This window comes from Colobus angolensis, unplaced genomic scaffold, assembly GCF_000951035.1.
Source record: "Colobus angolensis palliatus isolate OR3802 unplaced genomic scaffold, Cang.pa_1.0 Scaffold124, whole genome shotgun sequence".
NCBI classification, from domain to species: Eukaryota; Metazoa; Chordata; class Mammalia; order Primates; family Cercopithecidae; genus Colobus; species Colobus angolensis.
In genome coordinates, this window is record NW_012113586.1 from 2,983,945 (window position 1) to 3,005,027 (window position 21,083).

A 21,083-nucleotide genomic window follows, 5' to 3' on the forward strand; every position below is an offset into this window, starting at 1 on the left:
TTTATTAGGTAACTATTCTTAACTTAGTAACTAATAAAACTAATAAAAACAGGGAAAAGAAAGCAAGTACAGAAATATTTACAGAATACACAACATATAGCAGATGATTCATGAAAAATAGTGTGAATTTATAAGGTTAACTTTCAAAACAGTTATCATGCCTTTCAAAGCATGTACAATTTAAAAAGCAATGACAAATATAATTTTTTTCCTTTGGAAAAAATTAAGCAAAAGTCAAAATAGTTTTAAAGAAAATTACAAGAAAACAGCAAAAATTAATTTATTATGGTATATGATACACATTTTCTCAAATATAATATTAAATATATTCATGCATTTATCAAATACTATTGAATACTTAAACTATGTTTCAAGTAACGTGCTAGATGCTGAGATAATGATAAGCAAATTAGTCGCTGCCCTCAAAGGAGGCCACAGTCTAGTGGGAATTACTAAGAGCTATTTTTAACAATATGGTTCTAAGAATATTAAATTCTTCCCAGATAATAACCTATCTGGATCATAAAACTTTCTAGGTTTAAATTTTAATAAAAGAGAATAAAGTTCTCCTACTAAAATTTATATTCTTGGTTGTACCTTTAGTTCAATTTATTATTTAACACAATATCTCAACAAACACTTGTTGAGTACCTATAACGGGCAAAACACCGTGAGCCACATACTAAGTTCAACTCCTGCACATTTTTTAAAAACAATTATAGCAAATTAGGTGCCTAAAGAGTAGGGATATAAAATGGATAAGATTCTTGGTTTAATGAAAAAGACAAACCAAACAAAAATTATAACTCTGACAACTAATTACTGACTACATCAGCACAATGTTGTTATATACAAAATACACAACTTTTAAAAAGTAATTAAATCAGTTAATAACCTGCTAAACACTGCTAAACACTCTTACTTAACACACTTTTAACTTACTTTTCTATTCCAGTTTTTTCTTAGAAATACTCCATATAAATTCTTCCTAGAATGAATCTTGTTCCAATTATAAACTGTCACAATATCATGGTATGAAGTCATTTAAATATGAAACAATATATGACAGTGGTTAAAAGCACTGGCTCGGCAGCCAGATTGTTCAGTTCCAGGCCCCATCAATTACCAGCAACGCAACCTTCAGCAAGTTACTTTAACTTCATTGTTCCTTAAGGTCCTCATGTGTAAAACGGTGATAATGATTAAATGATCTCATACATGTAAGAAGGGTTAGAACAGTGCCTGGCACGTAGAAAATACTATATACGTGTGTTGCCATTAGTTAAGTATTTACCCATAAGGCTCTCAATGTATAAATTCAAAGGGGTCATTTGAAAGAAAAAATGTTTGTGAAAATGTATACAAAGTCAGAAGTTTTCCAGTCTCTGCAAACATTAACTAAAAGTAAATAAAATCAATTTTCATGAATACACTAAAATAAATTCTTATTTTATTTTATTTATTGTTGACACAGAGTCTCGCTCTGTCACCCAGACTGGAGTGCAATGATGAGACCTCAGCTCACTGCAACCTCTGCCTCACAGGTTCAAGTGATTCTACCGCTGCAGCCTCCCAAGTAGCTGGGACTACAGGCATGCACCACCATGCCCAGCTGATTTTTGTATTTTAAGTAGAGATGGGTTTTCACCATGTTGGCCAGGCTGGTCTTGAACTCCCGACCTCAAATGATCTGCCTACCCCGGCCTCCCAAAGTGCTGAGATTACAGGTGTGAGCCACTGCACCCGGCCTACAATAAATTGTTTCTTCAAACATTTCTTTAAAATGCCACAAATAAAAGAAGACTTAATATGAGGCTTTTCTATTAAAATAGTAGCAAACTCTATAGTGAATGCATATAATAAAATGCTTATACATATTTACTGAATGTTTATAACAAAATGGTTATAAGATAGTCATCTAGTCACTACCAAATACACTGTACATTCAATCTGTTAAGTAGAAAAATGTTCTGGAAATAATCACCTCAATAGCATCATCATACATCTTTCTTGCCTCATGGTCTGTTTTATCTGACATCAACCATGCTTTCAGTAAGTATTCATAAAAACTGTCTCCCAGACCGCCGACAGATGTATGGTCTGTAACAAAGGAGAAAACAGAAGGACAGAGGTAAAGGCAAGGGAAGACAAGACAAATAAAGCAGTATTTTCAATTATAATGACTCTGTTACAGGTCAATAATTTTAAAATCACACTGACAAGCCCATTTCCAACACACTTCAAATTTAGTCCCATAAGTGTACACATAATCACTTTCCTCTATATGTGTATCGAATTTTCTAGAAAATCTTTTTTCTCTGGATGTGGTGATTCACGTACTTAGTAGTCTTTTTCTTGAATTAGTTTGTACACTGTCATAGAGCCAAACTTTTCCAGAATTGATAATTACCTTTTATATTATATATTAATAGCTTTAAATAAATAAGTTATGACTAAATATGAAAGCTCAACTTAAATCTGATGTTAAGCAAAAAGAGCTTACTCTTAAGACATGTTCCTATACAATGGTTAATGGTAATTCCTAAGCCAAAGATAATAAATTAAAATACATCTACAAAAAGAAAAAACACCCAAGAATTCCTTTATAATATCACCTTGCATAACATAAACAGCTGTTGACTTCCTACACTTGATTACTATTTATATAAATTTTAGTACACACAGGCATACCTCAGAGATATAGAAAGTTTGTTTACAGACTACTGCAATGTAGCAAATATTGCAACAAAGTGAGTCACAGAAACTTTTTGGTTTCCCAGTAGGTATAAAAGTTGTGTTGACAGCATTGTGTTTAAATAAACAATGTTCATATCTTAATTTTAAAAATACTTTATTGCTAAAAATGCAAATGATCATCTGATGCTTTCAGCAAGTCACATTCTTTTTGCTGGTGGAGGGTCTTGCCTTGATGATGGCTGCTGACTCATCAGGGTGGTGGCTGCTGAAGGCTGGGGTGGCTGGGTCAATTTCTTAAAATGAGACAACAATGAAATCTGCTATATTGAATGATTCTTCCTGTTTGATTTCTCTGTAAGACGAAAGATCTCTCTGTAGCATGTGATGCTGTTTGACAGCATTCTGTCCACAGCAAAAATTCTTTCAAACTTGGAGTCCACTCTCATATCCTGACACTGCTTCATCAACTAAGTTTACATAGTATTCTAAATCTTTGTTGTCATTTCGACAATGTTCATAGCTTCTTCACCAGGAGTAGATTCCATCTCAAGAAACCACTTTCTTTGCTCGTCTGTAAGAAGCAACTCCTCATCCATTCAAGTCTTATTCAGTCCTATCTTCAGGCCCCACTTCTAATTCGGGTTCTCTTGCTATTTCCACCACATCTACAGTTACTTTCTCCACTTAAGCTTGAACCCCTCAAAATCACCCATGAGGACTGGAACAAATTCTTCCAAACTCCTGTTAATGTTGATACTTTGACCTCCTCCCATGAACCACAAATGTTCTTAATGGCATCTAGAATAGTGACTCCTTTCCAGAAGGTTTTCCATTTCCTTTGCTGAGATCTGTCAGAAGAATCACTATCCATGGCAGCTATAGCCTTACAAAATGCAGTCCTTAAATAACAAGACTTGAGAGTCTTACTCATTCTTTGACCCATGGGCTGCAAAATGGATGTTGTTAGCAGGCATAAAACCAACATTACTATCCTTGGGCACCTTCACCACAGAAAATGGGTGACCAGGTGCATTGTCAATGAGCAGCAATATTTTGAAAGAGATGTTTTTTGCTTAGCAGTTCCCAACAGTGGACTTAAAATATTCAGTAAACTCTGCCATCAACAGATGTGTTCTCATCTGAACTTTGTTGTTCCATTACAGACCACATAGGGAGTAGATGCAAAATTCTTAAAGGCCCTAGGATTTTCAGAATGGTAAATGAGCACCGGCTTCAACTTAAAATCAACAGCTGCATTAGCCCCCAACATTAGCCTGTCCTTGAAAGCCAAGCACTGACTTCTCTTTAGCTATGAGATGGCATCTTCTTCCAGTAGAAACCTGTTTCATCTACATTGAAAATCTGTTGTTTATTGTAGCCGCCTTATCAATTAATTTAGTTAGATCTTCAGGATCACATGCTGCAGTTTTTACATAAGCACTTGCTGCCTCACCTGTCACCTTTATGTTTTGGAGGCAGCTTCCTTCTTTAAACTTCATAAACCAACCTCTGTAAGCTTCAAACTCTTCTCCTGATGCTTCCTCACCTCTCTTAGCATTCATGGAATTGAAGAGAGTTAGGGCCTTGCTCTAGATGAGGCTTTGGATTCAGGGAATGTTGTAGATGGTTTGATCTTCTACCCAGACCATTCAGACTTTTCCCATGTCTGCAATATGGCCATTTTGTTTCCCCATTATTCATGTGTTCACTGGCATAGCACTTTTAATTTCCTTCAAGAACTTTTCCTTTCCTTTCACAATCTGCCTAACTGGTGCAAGAGGCTTAGCCTTTGGACTCTCTCGGCTTTTGATATGCCTTCCTCACTAAGCTTAATTATATCTAGCTTTTGATGTAAAGTGAGAGACGTATGACTCTTTTACTTGGAATAGTTAGAGGCCATTGAAGGATTAATATTGATGCATACTAGGTGTACATTGTAGGGTTATTAATTGGCCTTATATTAATACTGTTGTTTCAAAGAACAGGGAGGCCAAAGGAAAGAGACAGGGAAATGGCCAGTTGGTTGAGCAGTCAGAACACACACAACATAATTTATTAAGTTTGTCATTTTCTATAGGTGCTGTTCATGCTGCCCAAAACAATTACAATAGTAATATCAAAGATCACTGATTACAGATCACTATAACAGACATAATACTAAGGAAAAAATTTGAAATATTGCAAGAATTACCAAAATGTGACCCAGAGACACAAAGCAAACACATGCTGTACAAAAAACGATGCTGACGGATTTGCTCAGCACAGGGGTATCACAGATCTGTAATCTGCAAACACACACACCAACCCTGCAATATCTGTGAAGAGCAGTAAAGCAAAGCATAGAGCTAAGCATAAAAACATATGGGTGTGCCTATATTTGTCTGTCCTAGATATACTCTTACTTCATCCCACCTATACTTTTAAACCTATCCAGTTTGACACTACAGCAGCAACCAAGGCAACCACACTCTTTCATCCTTGACTTTCTACAAACCCTGTCCTATATCATTGACCACTGCTTCAAAACTGACATCCTCCTCTCTGCATTTAAAAAAAAAAGTACATTTCTTATAACCCTCATTCATTCATATAGTACTATCCCTGGTTTTTAAATTGGTGAGGAAAAGATAGATTATTCAGTGATTTATGGCAAAAACTGGCTATCCATTTCAGGGGAAAAAAAAAGCTTACTAATATTCATATATTTAGCTCACAAAATACATTTGTGGATGATTAATGATTTAAAAGTAAAATGCAAAAGAGTAAGTTTCCAGAACAAAATATAAGAATATATCTGGTCTTCCTAAGTAAATGATCTTAAGAAAATACAAAATGATGGAGTCATAAAGGAAAAATGGATAGCTTCATAAGGTAAAGCTAAAAGACAAGTAAATCTAAAAGACAAGAAATTGGAGAAGAAATTTGCAACATACATAATAAGAAAAGGATTACTCTCATAAACGACGACTCCTGACAAACAAGGAAAATTAAAATAGGGTACACACAATTAACAAAAAAAGAAACATCAATTGATAATTAACATAAGAAAGGATGCCCAGTTTCACTAGTGATCAGAGAAAGGCAAATTAAAACAGTGAGATTCCATCTTTATCTATTAGATCAGCAAACATTTTAAAAGATTTGTAATATCCAATGTTGGCAAGATTATCGTTCCCAGTTGCTGAAATTGAAGGACAATTTTACGGTAGCTAACAAAATTTAACCTAGGAATTGTAGTTCTGGAATTATCCTATAACAATATTTGCAGAAATATACAAATATAGATGTAAAAAAAGTTAATCAGAATTATTTTCATTAGTAAAAAACTAAAGATAACCTGAAATGTTTAGGGAGGAGGCTAAGTTACAATATAAACATATTATGGAGGATTGCACAATCATTAAAGAGAATCAGGGTGAGTCTATAATCTGACACTAAAAGATATCTATTATATGCTGTTGAGTTGTGGAGGTGGAGCAAATTTCAGAATTATATATATAGTTTGATACTTCTCAAAATGTGTGTTTAAAGAATGTTGGTGTATACATAGAAAAGATTTTATCTCAAACTCCTGGACTCAAGCAATGCTCTAAGGAAGGAGACCTTCAATTTTAACTTTAGACACTTATAATTATCTAAATACCTGTAACTTATATAATTAAAAACCATCTTCGGTTGTAGAAAGTAACAAATGGGGGAAAAGAGCTATCATTCACCTTAGGCAATATGTCTGCTAAAACTCCCATAAATCACTTTCACCTCATCTCAAATGCTATTATTTCTCACTTCTTTTTTTTATTTAATGTTAAGTATATAATTTTGATGTCTACACATGTATATACCAACAAAGCCACTACTAAGATAAAACTATAGAACATTTCTGGCATCATAAAAGTTTTCCTAATGTGGCCTTCACAGTCAATACCAAATGATACCATTTTTTTCTAATTTCTATTATCACCATAAATTTGTTTTGCCAGGTTTTGAAATTTATATAAAATGGCCATTTGCAGCCAGGTGTGGTGGCTCACACCTGTAATCCCAGCACTTTGGGAGGCTGAGGTGACAGGATCACTTGAGGTCAGGGGTTCCAGACCAGCCTGGCCAACATGGTGAAACCCCATCTCTACTAAAAATACAAAAATTAGCCAGGCATGGTGGTGCACGCCTGTAATCCCAGCCACTCAGGAGGCTGAGGCATGAGAATACCTTGAATCCGGGAGGCAGAGGTTGCAGTGAGCAGAGACTGCAACACTGCACTCTAGTATGGGCAATAAAGCGAGACTCTGTCTCAAGAAAAAAAAAAAAAAGTCATTTGCTTTCAACTAAGATTAGTTTAATGATATTCTTTATTTTCCATCTAAATATCTAAAAGGACACCTCTGCTTTATGAAAGCTTCCTGAATCTCAAAGATTAAGTGGCCGGGTATTATAGAAGTCACTTGGAGGAGTAGAAGACAGGGCAATAATAAGATGTCTTACTCTACATTTCAGATAGCACAAGAAATTCACAATTAAATTTTGAATAGCTTTCCATACTCATCATACTTACATTTAATAAGTTTATAATGATGGATTTATATAATATAGTTAGAAGCCAAATTAATTCTAACAAATTGACACATTTTATAATCACAAAAAAATCATAAAAGTTAACATATAACTTGTAAAATATTAAAACAATACCGAAATGAAGAGATAGGGAGAGTTCCTTATACTTAATGGGCATTTGGGATGGGGTAAAGGTTAGTGGTACCTTTTGGGCACATTTTTTGGTAATGTACAAGAGAGCAGTGATTTTACATTTGAAGAGGAACTATTTTAAAACATTTATGTATCAAAACAACTATGACAAAATATTTCCATCAATATTACAACCTCAATTTTGTGGTTAAGTCAAAATGTACTGACTCATTCAGTGACATCACCATCTTATCAACTGCCCAGTCTTTTCTTAGACATCAACTGTGTAAAATCATGCTGCATTTGGGTTGTCCTTATGTTTTAACTATGAGTTTCTTGTATAGCTTTTCATTTTCTCCAGATTTTCTAACTGGTTTCCTATTGTGTCCCATCACTTTCCCTAATCATTTATTGTATCCTAGCCTATCAACCATGTTAGTTATACTGAGTCACCCCTCGCTCTTTACTACCTTAGAGACCTTCCTCCCAATCTGGTCATTTACTAGACATACTCCACAGCTGTCATCTTGTCACTTCTCTTTTCTTGCTTTCCAGAGTTATGCCTATTGCTTCTTCAGTCCTATGTCTTTGTCTATACCTGTCTTATTGAATCACATTCTGAAATAACTTCCCACAAAAGAGTGTGTGGGATGTAAACCTTTTCATCTGAAAATGTCATTGTTATGCTCTCTCATTTAATTTTATTTCATATGGGTATCAAATTCAAGGTTGGAAATAATGTTCCCCCAGAGCTTCTTGAAAGTACCATTCCAATACCTTCTAACATCCAGTATAACTGATAAGAAATCTGATGTTATTTTTTAATAGGCTTAATATGTTCCCAATCTTACTTCCTCACACTCAGGTCTCTTCTCCAAGGTTGATAATCTTCACTTAAACATTGATTAAATTTAGGTACAGTCTTTTTTTATTTGTTTGTTCCGACACTCATTGTGCTAGGCACTTTTCAAACTAAAGATCAGTATCTTTCAGCTCTGGGAAAAAACTTTTCTATTTCTTTGATATTTTCTGTATTCCACTTTTTCAGTTATTTCCTCTGAAATGCTCATTAATTGGAAATTGAACCTCCCGGACTGAGTTTCTATTATTCTCTTCTCTCAAATTTTAGTCTTTTAGTCTTCCTGTATATTCCAGGAACTTTATTAAATCAATTTTATCTTTAGTCTCGTCACTGAAGCTTTAATGTCAGCAATCATACTTTTAATCTGAACTCTTTTTTCATTCTCTAATTGCTTCCTTTTCACAGTATCCTATTTTTATTCTATGAATATACCTCCTCCAAGTTATTTGACTCAAACGGAGAATTAAAAATGTTTATAGAATTGTCTGTCTCCTGTGGGATCCCTTTTTTGACTATAAATATTTTTTACTGTGAAATTTAACATGTATACAGAAAAGCATATAAAACAGAAATGTTCTCCTTATTATAGAGAACATTTGTATAACCCACAGTCAGAACAATACCTTCCATGTATCCCACAAAATCATAATTCCCACCCACCCACAAAGTAACCAATATCTTAACTTTTGGGGTAACTACTTCTTGGAATTTTTAATACATTTACCATCTGATACCCTCTCCCAATTACTATGAGCTTATTTTGCCTATTGGTATATATAATATATTAATTAAATGTAACTGTATTCTCACGTCCAGCTTCTATAGTTCAAGATTCAACCATGTTGTTATATGTAACTGTGTATCATTTATTTGCATTTCTGTATGATATCCCACTGTAGTAGTCAACCATTATTTAATTATCTATGCTTAAGAATAAAGTTCTGGGTAGCTAATGTGGGTTTCCTCTATTGAATAGCAGCTATTCCTCCACTGAGTAGACGTAATTGTCACTAATTCTATCCTGAGTGGGGATACTGACTGGATGCTTTCTATGTAGAATGCTTTGAGGAAGGATGGGCTAACTGGTAGGCTTTGTTTCAGAATCAGGAATGGATACTGTGGGACTGTGGACCTGGTTAAATTTCAGAATGAAGGGAGACTTTATTTTGGGAAACAAACATCCATGTTGAAAGCTTTAACTTCCCTCAATGAAATCATGAGATTTTTAAAAAGAGAGAGCTGTATAGTTATTCCTAGTGGTAAATACCAGGGATGGAGGTGGCACATAAGGATTTCAGGTAGAGTCCATGTTCCATATAATGACCTTGAATAAATATCTGGTTTTTGTTGTACTTTTCATATATTTGTTTACTTGTATTGATTGTTTATGAACTCAAAATCTCTCTGGGATTCCATCAGTTACCTTTCCTGTAGTCCCTCTGTAGCCATTCCCAGCCATCTATGTTCTGCAAATTTGTTGAAATATATTGTCCATTATTACCTCCCCCTTGCCTTCAAATCTTTTTATTAGTATGACTTTATGCCTATCTATAAATATTTCTCTACTTTCATTTCATTATGGTCTCAAGAAAGATGACTGGCCACAGTGGTGACGTTATAGTGCAATCTTCTTCCATGAAGCAGAAGTACTACTATAACTTTATCAAGTTCACTACTTCTTTGATAACTGCAATTAGTTAATACTATACATGTTTAACTTCTTTTTTTTTTTTTTTTTGAGACGGAGTCATGTTTAACTTCTTATTCCTCTGTCTCATAATCTGCTCCCATTGTTTGTCCTATCACGAATAAAAACCAAAGCACATGGAAGCTAAAGGAATCTTGGTTTAATTTCTGTATGGAACTTGTAAGTTTATAACCACTTTGTTATTCAAGATGATTTTACATAGAAAACCTTTTTAAAATGTGTTGCACAGAAAAACCTTTTAAAAATAAAAAAACATTTATCCTTGAACACAGATTTGAACTGCCTGGGTCCACTATATGTGAAGTTTTAAAAATAAATATATTGAAATGATCTTTAAGATTTGCAACAATGTGGAAAAACTCAGAAAAGTCACAAGGCCTAGAAATAGATAAAATATTAAGAAAGAGTTGAATGTGTCACGAATGAATAACAGATGTGTAGATACTAGTCTATTTTACCATTTAGTATCATGAAATCTATTATAAAAAGTTAAAATGTATCAGAACTTACATATACACAGACAAACATGGTGCCATTGATAGTCAAGAGAAATGTAAACAAATGTAAAGATGCAGTATTAAATCATAAATGTATAAGATTAATTGTAGTACATACTTTACTACTGTAATAATTTCACAGACACCTCTCGTTGCCATGCAGTGAGCTCAAGGGTTATAAATACCCACTTAAAACAACCTGTGACACTAATCATCTCCGTGTCTTCAGTAAATTGTGTATTGCAGTAAAAAGTGATTTCTCGTGGTTCTTGTGTATTTTTCATTGTGTTCGGCACAGTAGTCTAAACCTTGAATAACACCATGGGACCTATATGAAGTGCCACTAGCAATCTGAAAGTGCTCCAAAGAAGCAAAGAAAAATCATGATACTACAAGAAAAAGTTGAACTGCTTGATTTGTACCATAGATTGAGGTTTGCCACTGTGGTTGCCACCATTTCAGACAGACTAGTCATCTTGGAAACAGACAACATAAATTTACAGCATCAATAAATAAAGTAGAGTACTGTGCATGCATTTTCTCTTCCTTATGATTTTCCTCATGACATTTTATTTTCTCTGGCTTACTTTAAGAATACAGTATATAATAAATATACAAAATATGTACTAGTTGACTATGTTATTGATAAGACTTCTGGGTCAACAGTAGGCTATTAGTAGTTAACTTTTGGAGGAGTCAAAAGTCATATGTGAAGTTTTAATTACACAACAGGTTGGTGACTCTAGCCCCCCTGCGTTGTTCAAGGGTCAACTGTAGTTATATAATGATTCTTTGTCAAGACGCTCTTAAAAGTTCATGCAAAATCCCACCCCATACCTGAAACACATACCAATGACAAAAGACTAAATATTAAAAATATGTAGCCATATTCGAAAACAAAGTAACATCTGCAGTCAAGAAGAAATACAAAGAAATTCATAGTGTCAAAGGCAGAAGTTTCTATTTCTTGAAAATGAAGTAAACAAAGACATCTAGGAGTTTATTTCCTCCAAGGTAGGAAAAGCATTCACAGCACTCAGTCGTGGTGGAGACTCTGGTTATAAAAAGTTATTTTCCTAAACTACAAGGAAGCAGCAGAAACAGCTGCACAAGACCTAGGATACCTTGTTATATATTTTGGGAATGTGTAATGTCTTCAAGAGAAGAGAGAACTGTGATTCCAGTATAAAAACTACTAAGTTCTGAACTGATGAACCTGTGAAAGTAATAATAAAACTAAAAGTAGGGAAGAGTTAGTGAGGGGAGTCGTGAGAGAAATATACATCTTATGAAGCTCTGACTCAAGATAAGCTTGCAAATGAAAATTCCAGTGCCCATGAGAAAAACTAAAATAAGGAAAGAACTGCTAAGGAATTCAACTATACAAACAGAGAATTCACTGTATTTTTTTAAAAATAAATAGCTTTTTTAAAAAGCAAATAATGGAGCAATCTTTTCAAAAGAAGTTTAAAATTAGTATATTTTGGTGTCCTAAGGAAACAAAATCTATAAAGCAAAACGATAAAATTACATTGAGAAATTGGCCAATATAAAAGATTTTAATACATCTACTTTAAAACAGATAGATCAGAAAAAAAATCAGATAATGAATCTGAAAAGTCTTACTTAATATTCTAAGAAACATGAATTAAAGAAAATTAACTCCCTGGTAAACTATTTGCAACTTCCCAGCAGACACTAATTTCACTGGCTTAAGCTTCTTTAAATGCCCTACAATACCTAGCACAATTCTGATAGTAATGTATGCTTATACACAATTATACTAAACAGCTAAATTTCTATTTTCTAGTATAAGTAACATTTCAATTACAATAACTTTGAAGGTACTTTTTGTTTTTTCTAAATCAACTGGATCGGGGCTGGGCACAATGGCTCACACCTGTAATCCTAGCACCTTGGGAGGCCGAGGAAGGTGGATCACAAGGTCAGCAGATCGAGACCATCCTGGCCAACATGGTGAAACCCCGTCTCTACTAAAATGCAAAAAAATTAGCCGGGCGTGGTGGCGCACACATGTAGTCCCAGCTACTGGGGAGGCTAAGGCAGGGAAATCACTTGAAATCAGGAGGTGGAGGTTGTAGTGAGCTGAGATTGCACCACTGCAATCCAGCCTGCTGATAGAGTGAGACTTCATCTCAAAAAAAAAAAAAAAAAAAAAAATCAACTGGACTGTATTTCTTTAAAAAACAAATGCATTTTTATACTCTCACTCTTTTTGAGTTTATGAAAACAAATAATAGATTATGGAATAAATACTAATACCTAGCATTATACCAAATACAAGTTCAACAAAAACAAGGGGTTGGTGACTCTAACCCCCCTGTGTTGTTCAAGGGTCAACTGTAGTTATACAGTGATTCTTACATGCTGAATGACTGTATTAAATAATATCTGAAGTACTAATTCTTTCAAGTTTTAATAAAATTTCCATGTACGCATTTTTAAACACTTTCCTAATTCCCCATTACTAAAATTGTACTACAATTATTTGCATTAAATATCCATTATGAAGATAATTTTTAAAAACTAGTAAGATCTCATTAATGTAGATTATCAGAAAAATGCATAAAAACCTTGATTTAAAGATTCCCTTTTGGAGTTTATAAATATTCTATAAATGTTATCTTTGTGCCTAGAGCTTTTAAATTTTCCACATAAAATATTTCATACCACTCAGTTGACTGTAATAAGAATGTATCTTACAGAAATACTTGAATGCACAATTCCATTCTGCTCCTCTCTCAAGAGTCTGAACTTAAACGTTGCTTCTTTTTCATAATCTACTTGCTCTTTAATCCCCCACATTCTGGCTTCAGCCTACACCCAAGTCCTAATATATCAAATGCATTTTAAGCATGGGAAGAAAATTATTAGATTATACAAGAAGCAACAAGGTTGAACTGATAAGGGGTAATATTGAACGGAAGGTCTAAATTAACTAAGGATAATAAGAAACAAAGAAATAGATTTATGTGTTACTAACAAAGTAGAAACAGTGGACTGGTATCTAGTCAGACTGTCAGGTTTTTGGCACAGGCCAGGAAGACTATGTAGAATGTGGGTGAAATAAGAAATTAAGAGGAGAAAGTGTTAAAGCAAAGATACTGAACTCAACTTTGTATATATGGAGTTTAAAGTACCACAAAATACTCAGACACAAATATCCTGTACATGTACAGAGAGTTGTTTATAACTCAAGAAAGATCAGTAATGAAATACTGATTAACATGGGGGATAATTTTTTTTTTTTTTTTGAGACGGAGTCTCGCTCTGTCGCCCGGGCTGGAGTGCAGTGGCCGGATCTCGGCTCACTGCAAGCTCTGCCTCCCGGGTTTACGCCATTCTCCTGCCTCAGCCTCCCGAGTAGCTGGGACTACAGGCGCCCGCCACCTCGCCTGGCTAGTTTTTGTATTTTTTAGTAGACACGGGGTTTCTCCGTGTTAGCCAGGATGGTCTCAATCTCCTGACCTCGTGATCCGCCCATCTCGGCCTCACAAAGTGCTGGGATTACAGGCTTGAGCCACCGTGCCCAGCCAAATCTCCACTCTTAACTTCACTCTGTGTGTGTGCATCCTAGTTTTCCATGGTCATGGGACAACAAACCTCCGGTATTACCCCAGGAAAACGACACCACTTCAAATCCCAGCACTTTGGGAGACTGAGGTGGGTGAGTCACTTGAGTCCAGGAGTTCCAGACCAGCCTGGCCAACATGGTGAAACCCCGTCTCTACCAAAAATACAAAAATTAGCTGGGTGTAATGGCGCATGCCTGTAGTCCCAGCTACTCAGAAGGCTGAGGCAGGAGAATCGCTTGAGCCTAGGAGGTGGAGGTTGCAGCCTGGGAGGTGGAGGTTGCAATGAGCCGAGATTGCGCCACTGTACTCCAGCCTGGGCAAGAGAATGAGACTTTGTTTCAAAAAAAAAAAGAGAGAGAGAGAAAGCCTGCATTACAGAACCATATGGCTTTAGACATACTCACTGTATCCTCTGTGATAACACATGAGGAACCCATGTTATCATAAAGACGAAGTGTTGTGTTTCTGTCCTGGAAGAGTCAGATAACATCACTAAATTAATGTCTGATATGAAAACCTAAATAACCAAACTTTAAGATCCTACACCCACTCTAAATGATTGGCCAAGAAGCAGGTTTGGATCTTGGGGAACTTTGCCCACAGAAGCTGTTATGCGTTCTTGAAATTATAAGCATTTGTTGTATTTTGTCCTGTTTTTGTCTTTATTGCTTCTGTGGCATTTGTTTGCAATGGAGTCAACATACAACTGAAAAAACGAAAATAATGGTTGCTCAAAGAATTGCATTAATTGAAGATACAACTGTGTAGTTGCATCTTCTGCAACTACTGTGTGACTCAGGTTACAAAATCACTTCCTTCATGTTGCTTTAAATTCAGCCTACACCTGGAGCTTGCAGTGAGCTGAGATCGCACCACTGTACTCCAGCCTGGGTGACAGAGCAAGATTCCGTCTCAAAAAAATATAAAAATGAAAATAAAAATAAATAAATAAATTCAGCCTACACCCCAACAGGTTTTTGTTGTTGTTTTTGTTGTTTTTGAGACAGAGCCTCACTCCGTCTCCCAAACTGGAGTGCAGTGGCGCAATCTCGGCTCACTGCAACCTCTGCCTCCTCAGTTCAAGCGATTCTCCTGCCTCAACCTCCTGAGTACCTGGGATTATAGGTGCACACCATCACACCCGGCTGATTTTTATATTTTTAGTAGAGACGAGATTTTGCCATGTTGGCCAGGATGGTCTCGAACTCCTGACCTCAGGTGATCTGCCCACCTCAGCCTCCCACAGTGCTGGGATTACAGGCATGAGCTACCGCCCCACCAACCCAGCAGTTTTATTGCCTGACAAATTCCCCCTGCCATGGGATATGACACTTTAGGAATGAGCCTACCTAGCAACGCAGGACTAAGCTCCTGAACTTAAAAGCAACCAAAAGTATTTGAGTTCATCTATGATGGTTTCTCCAAAAGATCGATGAAAAGAGGGAAATGTGAACTTAAATAATTCAAACTTAAAGCTGTTGGAACTTTAAATTATTCTGAGCCTTGAGAGAAATGTGGCTATGTGGCCTGAGTCATGCCACACGCAGCTGCAACTTCTGCCTTTTTTCTTCTGTAAATAATTAGGAAGATTAAATATCACTAGAGAAAAGACCCTCTCAGATCACTACTCCTTCTCACAGAGTATAAAGTAATCTGCCTTGGAATGTAACAATCCATAACCAATCAAATCACTGTAATGCATGCACTGGTCTTTTAAGGAAAATGTAATCTGCTAAAATTTCTCTGTCTCTACATGTATTAGTGAAACCTTAACTTCTCCACTCTGGAATGCTGATCCTGTTAGTTTGGAGTCGGTGTTTCTGGGTGGTCATCCTCAAGTTTTGCAAGTTTATTTTGCAAATAAACTCTGTTCTTAATCATATTTTCTCAATCTCATTATTAAGGTTGACACTCCCAATCACCTTTCTTAGAAAGCTGTTTAAGGATGTGTCCGAGCATTCACATATATGCACATGCACTCACACACACACACACTTGCTCTCACACATAAAAAAAAAAAAAAAACCCAAATTTAAGAGGAGGATATTGGGATTTTGGAATACATGAGATTGAAGAAACAGAGGATCCAAGAGAGGCAAAAAGAATTTCCAGGGTGATGGGGAATGGAATTTCCAATACACCAACTAAGCAACAGGTCCACAGTGGAACCATCCAGATTGGAATAGGAACATGGGGGCACTAGGAAGAGTCTGGAACTGAAGCAGGGCAGAGACAGTGATGTAATTCTTCAATTATCTGGCATGTATAAAATTTAATTGAAAGTCATTTTACAGAGCTGTTGAGGGTGTGGAAATAGTCAGCTGTCCAAAGAAAATTAAGAAACTGTCTTAAAATGAGGTAATCATTAACTCTAGAAAAAACCAAGTTGCATAAGGAAGGATATATAATCATGCTACTAGGCTCAAAAGTAAACTGCATACCACATATACATAGACAAAATTATAAAAACACTGAATATAAATTTTACAGATATTTGAGATTTTGGCCAGGCACAGTGGCTCATGCCTGTAATCCCGGGCTGAGGCAGGTGGATCACTTAAGGTCAGAAGTTCAAGACCAGCCTGACCATTATGGCAAAACCCCGTCTCTACTAAAAATACAAAAATTAGCTGGGTGTGGTGGCGCATGTCTGTAATCCCAGCTGCTTAGGAGGCTGAAGCATAAGAATCACTTGAACCTGGGAGGCAGAAGTTGCAGTGAGCCGAGATCATGCCACTGCACTCCAGCCTGGGTGACAGAGCGAGACTCTGCCTCAAAAAATAAGTAAATAAAATACAAATAAATAAATAAATAGGTATTTAAGGTTTTATTTTTTGGGGAAGGTGGTGAAAGGAAAAGAAAAGATATAAGTAAGCTAAAATCCTTATTACTCCTAACTGGAAATCAATGGATATGTCTACTGAGATGAACCAATAGACAGCAGTATGTACACATTGCTTAGAAATAAAGAAGTAAAATCAGTGAAAACAACTTACAAAAATTGAAATTAGTTACTTGGTGAATGGTAGTAGTAGGACAGTGAAGAGAAGGGGCTATTTTGTAAAAATCAAGATTCGTAATCTTTGATCTTTCTTTTTTCCTTTTTCTTTTTTTTTTTTTTTTTGAGATGGAGTCTTGCTACGTCGCCCAGGCTGGAGTGCAGTGGCACAATCTCAGCTCACTGCAAGCTCTGCCTCCTGGGTTCACACCATTCTCCTGCCTCAGCCTCCCGAGTAGCTGGGACTACAAATGCCCGCCACCACGCCTGGCTAATTTTTTGTATTTCTAATAGGGACGGGGTTTCACCATGTTAGCCAGGATGGTCTCAATCTCCTGACCTCATGATCCACCTGCCCTGGCCTCCCAAAGTGCTGGGATTACAGGTGTGAGACACTGCGCCCAGCCAGAATTTATTTTCAAAACAGCAAAATAGCACACACTCTCTGTTGCATATCCCTCTGCTTTACTGTTAGAGTTGCTGATAACTATGTTGTTTTTTTAAACAACCCTTTAAAAATATAAAAACCGCTGGTAGTTTTGAAGATGGCCGAATAGGAACAGCTTTGGTCTGCAGCTCCCAGCGTGATCAATGCAGAAGATGGGTGATTTCTGCATTTCCAACTGAGGTACCTGGTTTATCTTATTGGGAGGGCAAGCTGAAGTGGGGTGGGGCATTGCCTCACCTGGGAAGCACAAGGGGTCAGGGGATTTCCCTTTCCTAGCCAAGGGAAGCCACGACAGACTCCCTGGAAAAACCAGACATTCCCACCCAAATACTGCACTTTTCCCAAGGTCTTAGCAAGCAGCAGACAAGGAGATTCTCTCCTGTGCCTGGTTTGGTGGGTCCCACACCCTCGGAGCCTTGATCACTGCCAGTGCAGCAGTCTGAGATCAAACTGAGAGGCAGCAGCCTGTCTGGGGGAGTGGTGTCCGCCCTTGCTGAGGCTTGAGTAGGTAAACAAAGCAGCCAGGAAGCTTGAATTGGGAGGAGTCCACTGCAGCTAAACAAGGCCTACTGCCTCTAGACTCCACCTCTGTGGGCAGAGCATAGCTAAACAACAGACAGCAAACAACTTTTGCAGACTTAAACGTCCCTGTCTGATAGCTCTGAAAAAGAACAGTGGTTCTCCCAGCATGGCGTTTGAGCTCTGAGAACAGACAGCCTCCTCAAGTGGATCCCTAACCCCCATGTAGCCTAACTGGGAGACACCTCCCAGTAGGGGCCGACAGACACCTCAAATAGACAGGTGCCCCTCTGGGACGAAGCTTCTAGAGGAAGGATCAGGCAGCAATACTTACTGTTCTGCAATATTTGCTGTTCTGCAGCTTTCGCTGGTGATACCCAGGCAAACAGGGTCTTGAGTGCATCTCCAGCAAACTCCAACAGAAATGCAGCTGAGGGACCTGTTAGAAGGAAAACTAACAAACAGAATGGAATAGCATCAACCTCAACAAAAACGTCATCTACACCAAAACCCCATCTGTAGGTCACCAACATCAAAGACCAAAGGTAGATAGAACCACAAAGGTGGGAAGAAACCAGAGCAGAAAAGCTGAAACTTCTAAAAATCAGAGCACTTCTCCTCCAAAAGATCACAGCTCCTCACCAGCAACGGAAAACAGCTGGACGGAGAATGACTTTGACAAGTTGACAGAAGGAGGCTTCAGAAGGTTGGTAGTAACAAACTTCTCCGAGCTAAAGGAGGATATATAAACCTATTGCAAGAAAGTTAAAAACCTTGAAAAAAGATTAGACAAATGGCTGAATAGAAAAAACAGTGTAGAGAAGACCTTAAATAACTGGATGGAGCTGAAAACCATGGCACGAGAACTTTGTGATGCAAGCACAAGCTTCAATAACCAATTCAATCAAGTGGAAGAAAGGGTATCAGTGATTGAAGATGAAATTAATGAAATAAAGCAAGAAGACAAGGTTAGAGAAGAAAAGTAAAAAGAAATGAACGAAGCCTCCAAGAAATATGGGACTATGTGAAAAGACCAAATCTACATTTGACTGGTATACCTGAAAGTGATGGGGAGAATGGAACCAAGTTTGAAAACACTCTTCAGGATATTATCCAGGAGAACTTCCCCAACCTAGCAAGGCAGGCCAACATTCAAATTCAGGAAATACAGAGACCACCACAAATATACTCCTCAAGAAGAGCAACCCCAAGACACATTATTGTCAGATTCACCAAAGTTGAAATGAACGAAAAAGGGTTAAGGGCAGCCAGAGAGAAAGGTCCAGTTACCTGCAAAGGGAAGTCCATCAGACTAACAGCAGATCTCTCAGCAGAAACCCTACAAGCCAGAAGAGAGTGGGGGCCAATATTCAACATTCTTAAAGAAAAGAATTTTCAACCGAGATTTTCATATCCAGCCAAACTAAGCTTCCTAAGTGAAGGAAAAATAAAATCCTTTACAGACAAGCAAATGCTCAGAGATTCTGTCACCACCAGGCCTGCCTTACAAGAGCTACTGAAGGAAGCACTAAACATGGAAAGAAATAACCAGCACCAGCCACTGCAAAAACATGCCAAATTGTAAAGACCACTGACACTAGGAAGAAACTACACCAATTCGTGGGCAAAATAACCAGTGAACATCATAATGACAGGATCAAGTTCACAGATAACAATATTAACCTTAAATGTAAATGGGCTAAATGCCCCAATTAAAAGACACAGACTGGCAAATTGGATAAAGAGTCAAGATCCATCGGTGTGCTAGATTCACAAGACCCATCTCATGTGCAGAGACACACATAGGCACAAATTAAAGGGATGGAGGAAGATCTACCAAGCAAATAGAAAACCAAAAAAAAAAAAAAAAAAAAAAAATGCAGGGGTTGCAATCCTAGTCTCTGATAAAACAGACTTTAAACCAACAAAGATTAGAAGAGACAAAGAAGGCCATTACATAATGGTAAAGGGATCAATTCAACAAGAAGAGCTAACCTCTCCTAAACATATATGCACCCAATACAGGAGCACCCAGATTCATAAAGCAAGTCCTTAGAGACCTACAAAGAGACTTAGACTCACACACAATAATATTGGGAGATTTTAACATCCCACTGTCAATATTAGATCAATGAGACAGAAGGTTAACAAGGATATCCAAGACTTGAACTCAGCTCTGCACCAAGCAAACCTAATAGAAATCCACAGAACTCTTCACCCCAAATCCACAGAATATACCTTCTTCTCAGCACTACATCAGACTTATTCCAAAATTGACCACATAGTTGGAAGTAAAGCACTCCTCAGCAAATGCGAAAGAAGAGAAATCACAACAAACTGTCTCTCAGACCACAGTGCAATCCAATTAGAACTTAGGACTAAGAAACTCACTCAAAACCGCACAACTATATGGAAACTGAATAACCTGCTCCTGAATGACTATCGGGTAAATAACAAAATGAAGGAAGAAATAAAGATGTTCTTTGAAACCAATGAGAACAAAGATAAAGTGTACCAGAATCTCTGGGACACATTTAAAGCAGTGTGTAGAGGGAAATTTATACCACTAACCGCCCACAAGAGAAAGCAGGAAAGATCTAAAATTGACACCCTAACATCACAATTAAAAGAACTAGAGAAGCAAGAGCAAACAAATTCAAAAGCTAGCAGAAGGCAAGAAATAACTAAGATCAGAGCAAAACTGAAAGACGTAGAGACATAAAAAACCTTTCAAAAAAATCAATGAATCCAGGAGCTGGTTTTTTGAAAAGATCAATCAAATTGATAGACTGCTAGCAAGACTAATAAAGAAATGAGAGAAAAATCAAATAGACGCAATAAAAAAGATAAAGGGGATATCACCACCGATCCCACAGAAATAGAAACTACCATCAGAGAATACTATAAACACATCTATGCAAATAAACTAGAAAATCTAGAAGAAATGGACAAATTCCTGGACACGTACACCCTCCTAAGACAAAACCAGGAAGAAGTTGAATCTCTGAATAGACCAATAACAGGCTCTGAAATTCAGGCAATAATTAATAGACCAAAAAAAGTCCAGGACCAGAC

At 36.9% G+C, this 21,083-nt stretch overlaps 1 protein-coding gene across 2 annotated transcripts in view; it reads right to left on the reverse strand.

Moving 5' to 3' along the window:
- Positions 1-21,083, reverse strand: part of MAN1A2 (mannosidase, alpha, class 1A, member 2) — a 175,351-nt gene that overhangs the window by 37,506 nt on the left and 116,762 nt on the right. For both annotated transcript variants that reach the window (XM_011933067.1, XM_011933066.1), the window contains exon 9: positions 1,985-2,100. In XM_011933067.1, the coding sequence (XP_011788457.1) occupies positions 1,985-2,100 (116 nt within the window). The remainder of the gene's footprint in view (positions 1-1,984; positions 2,101-21,083) is intronic.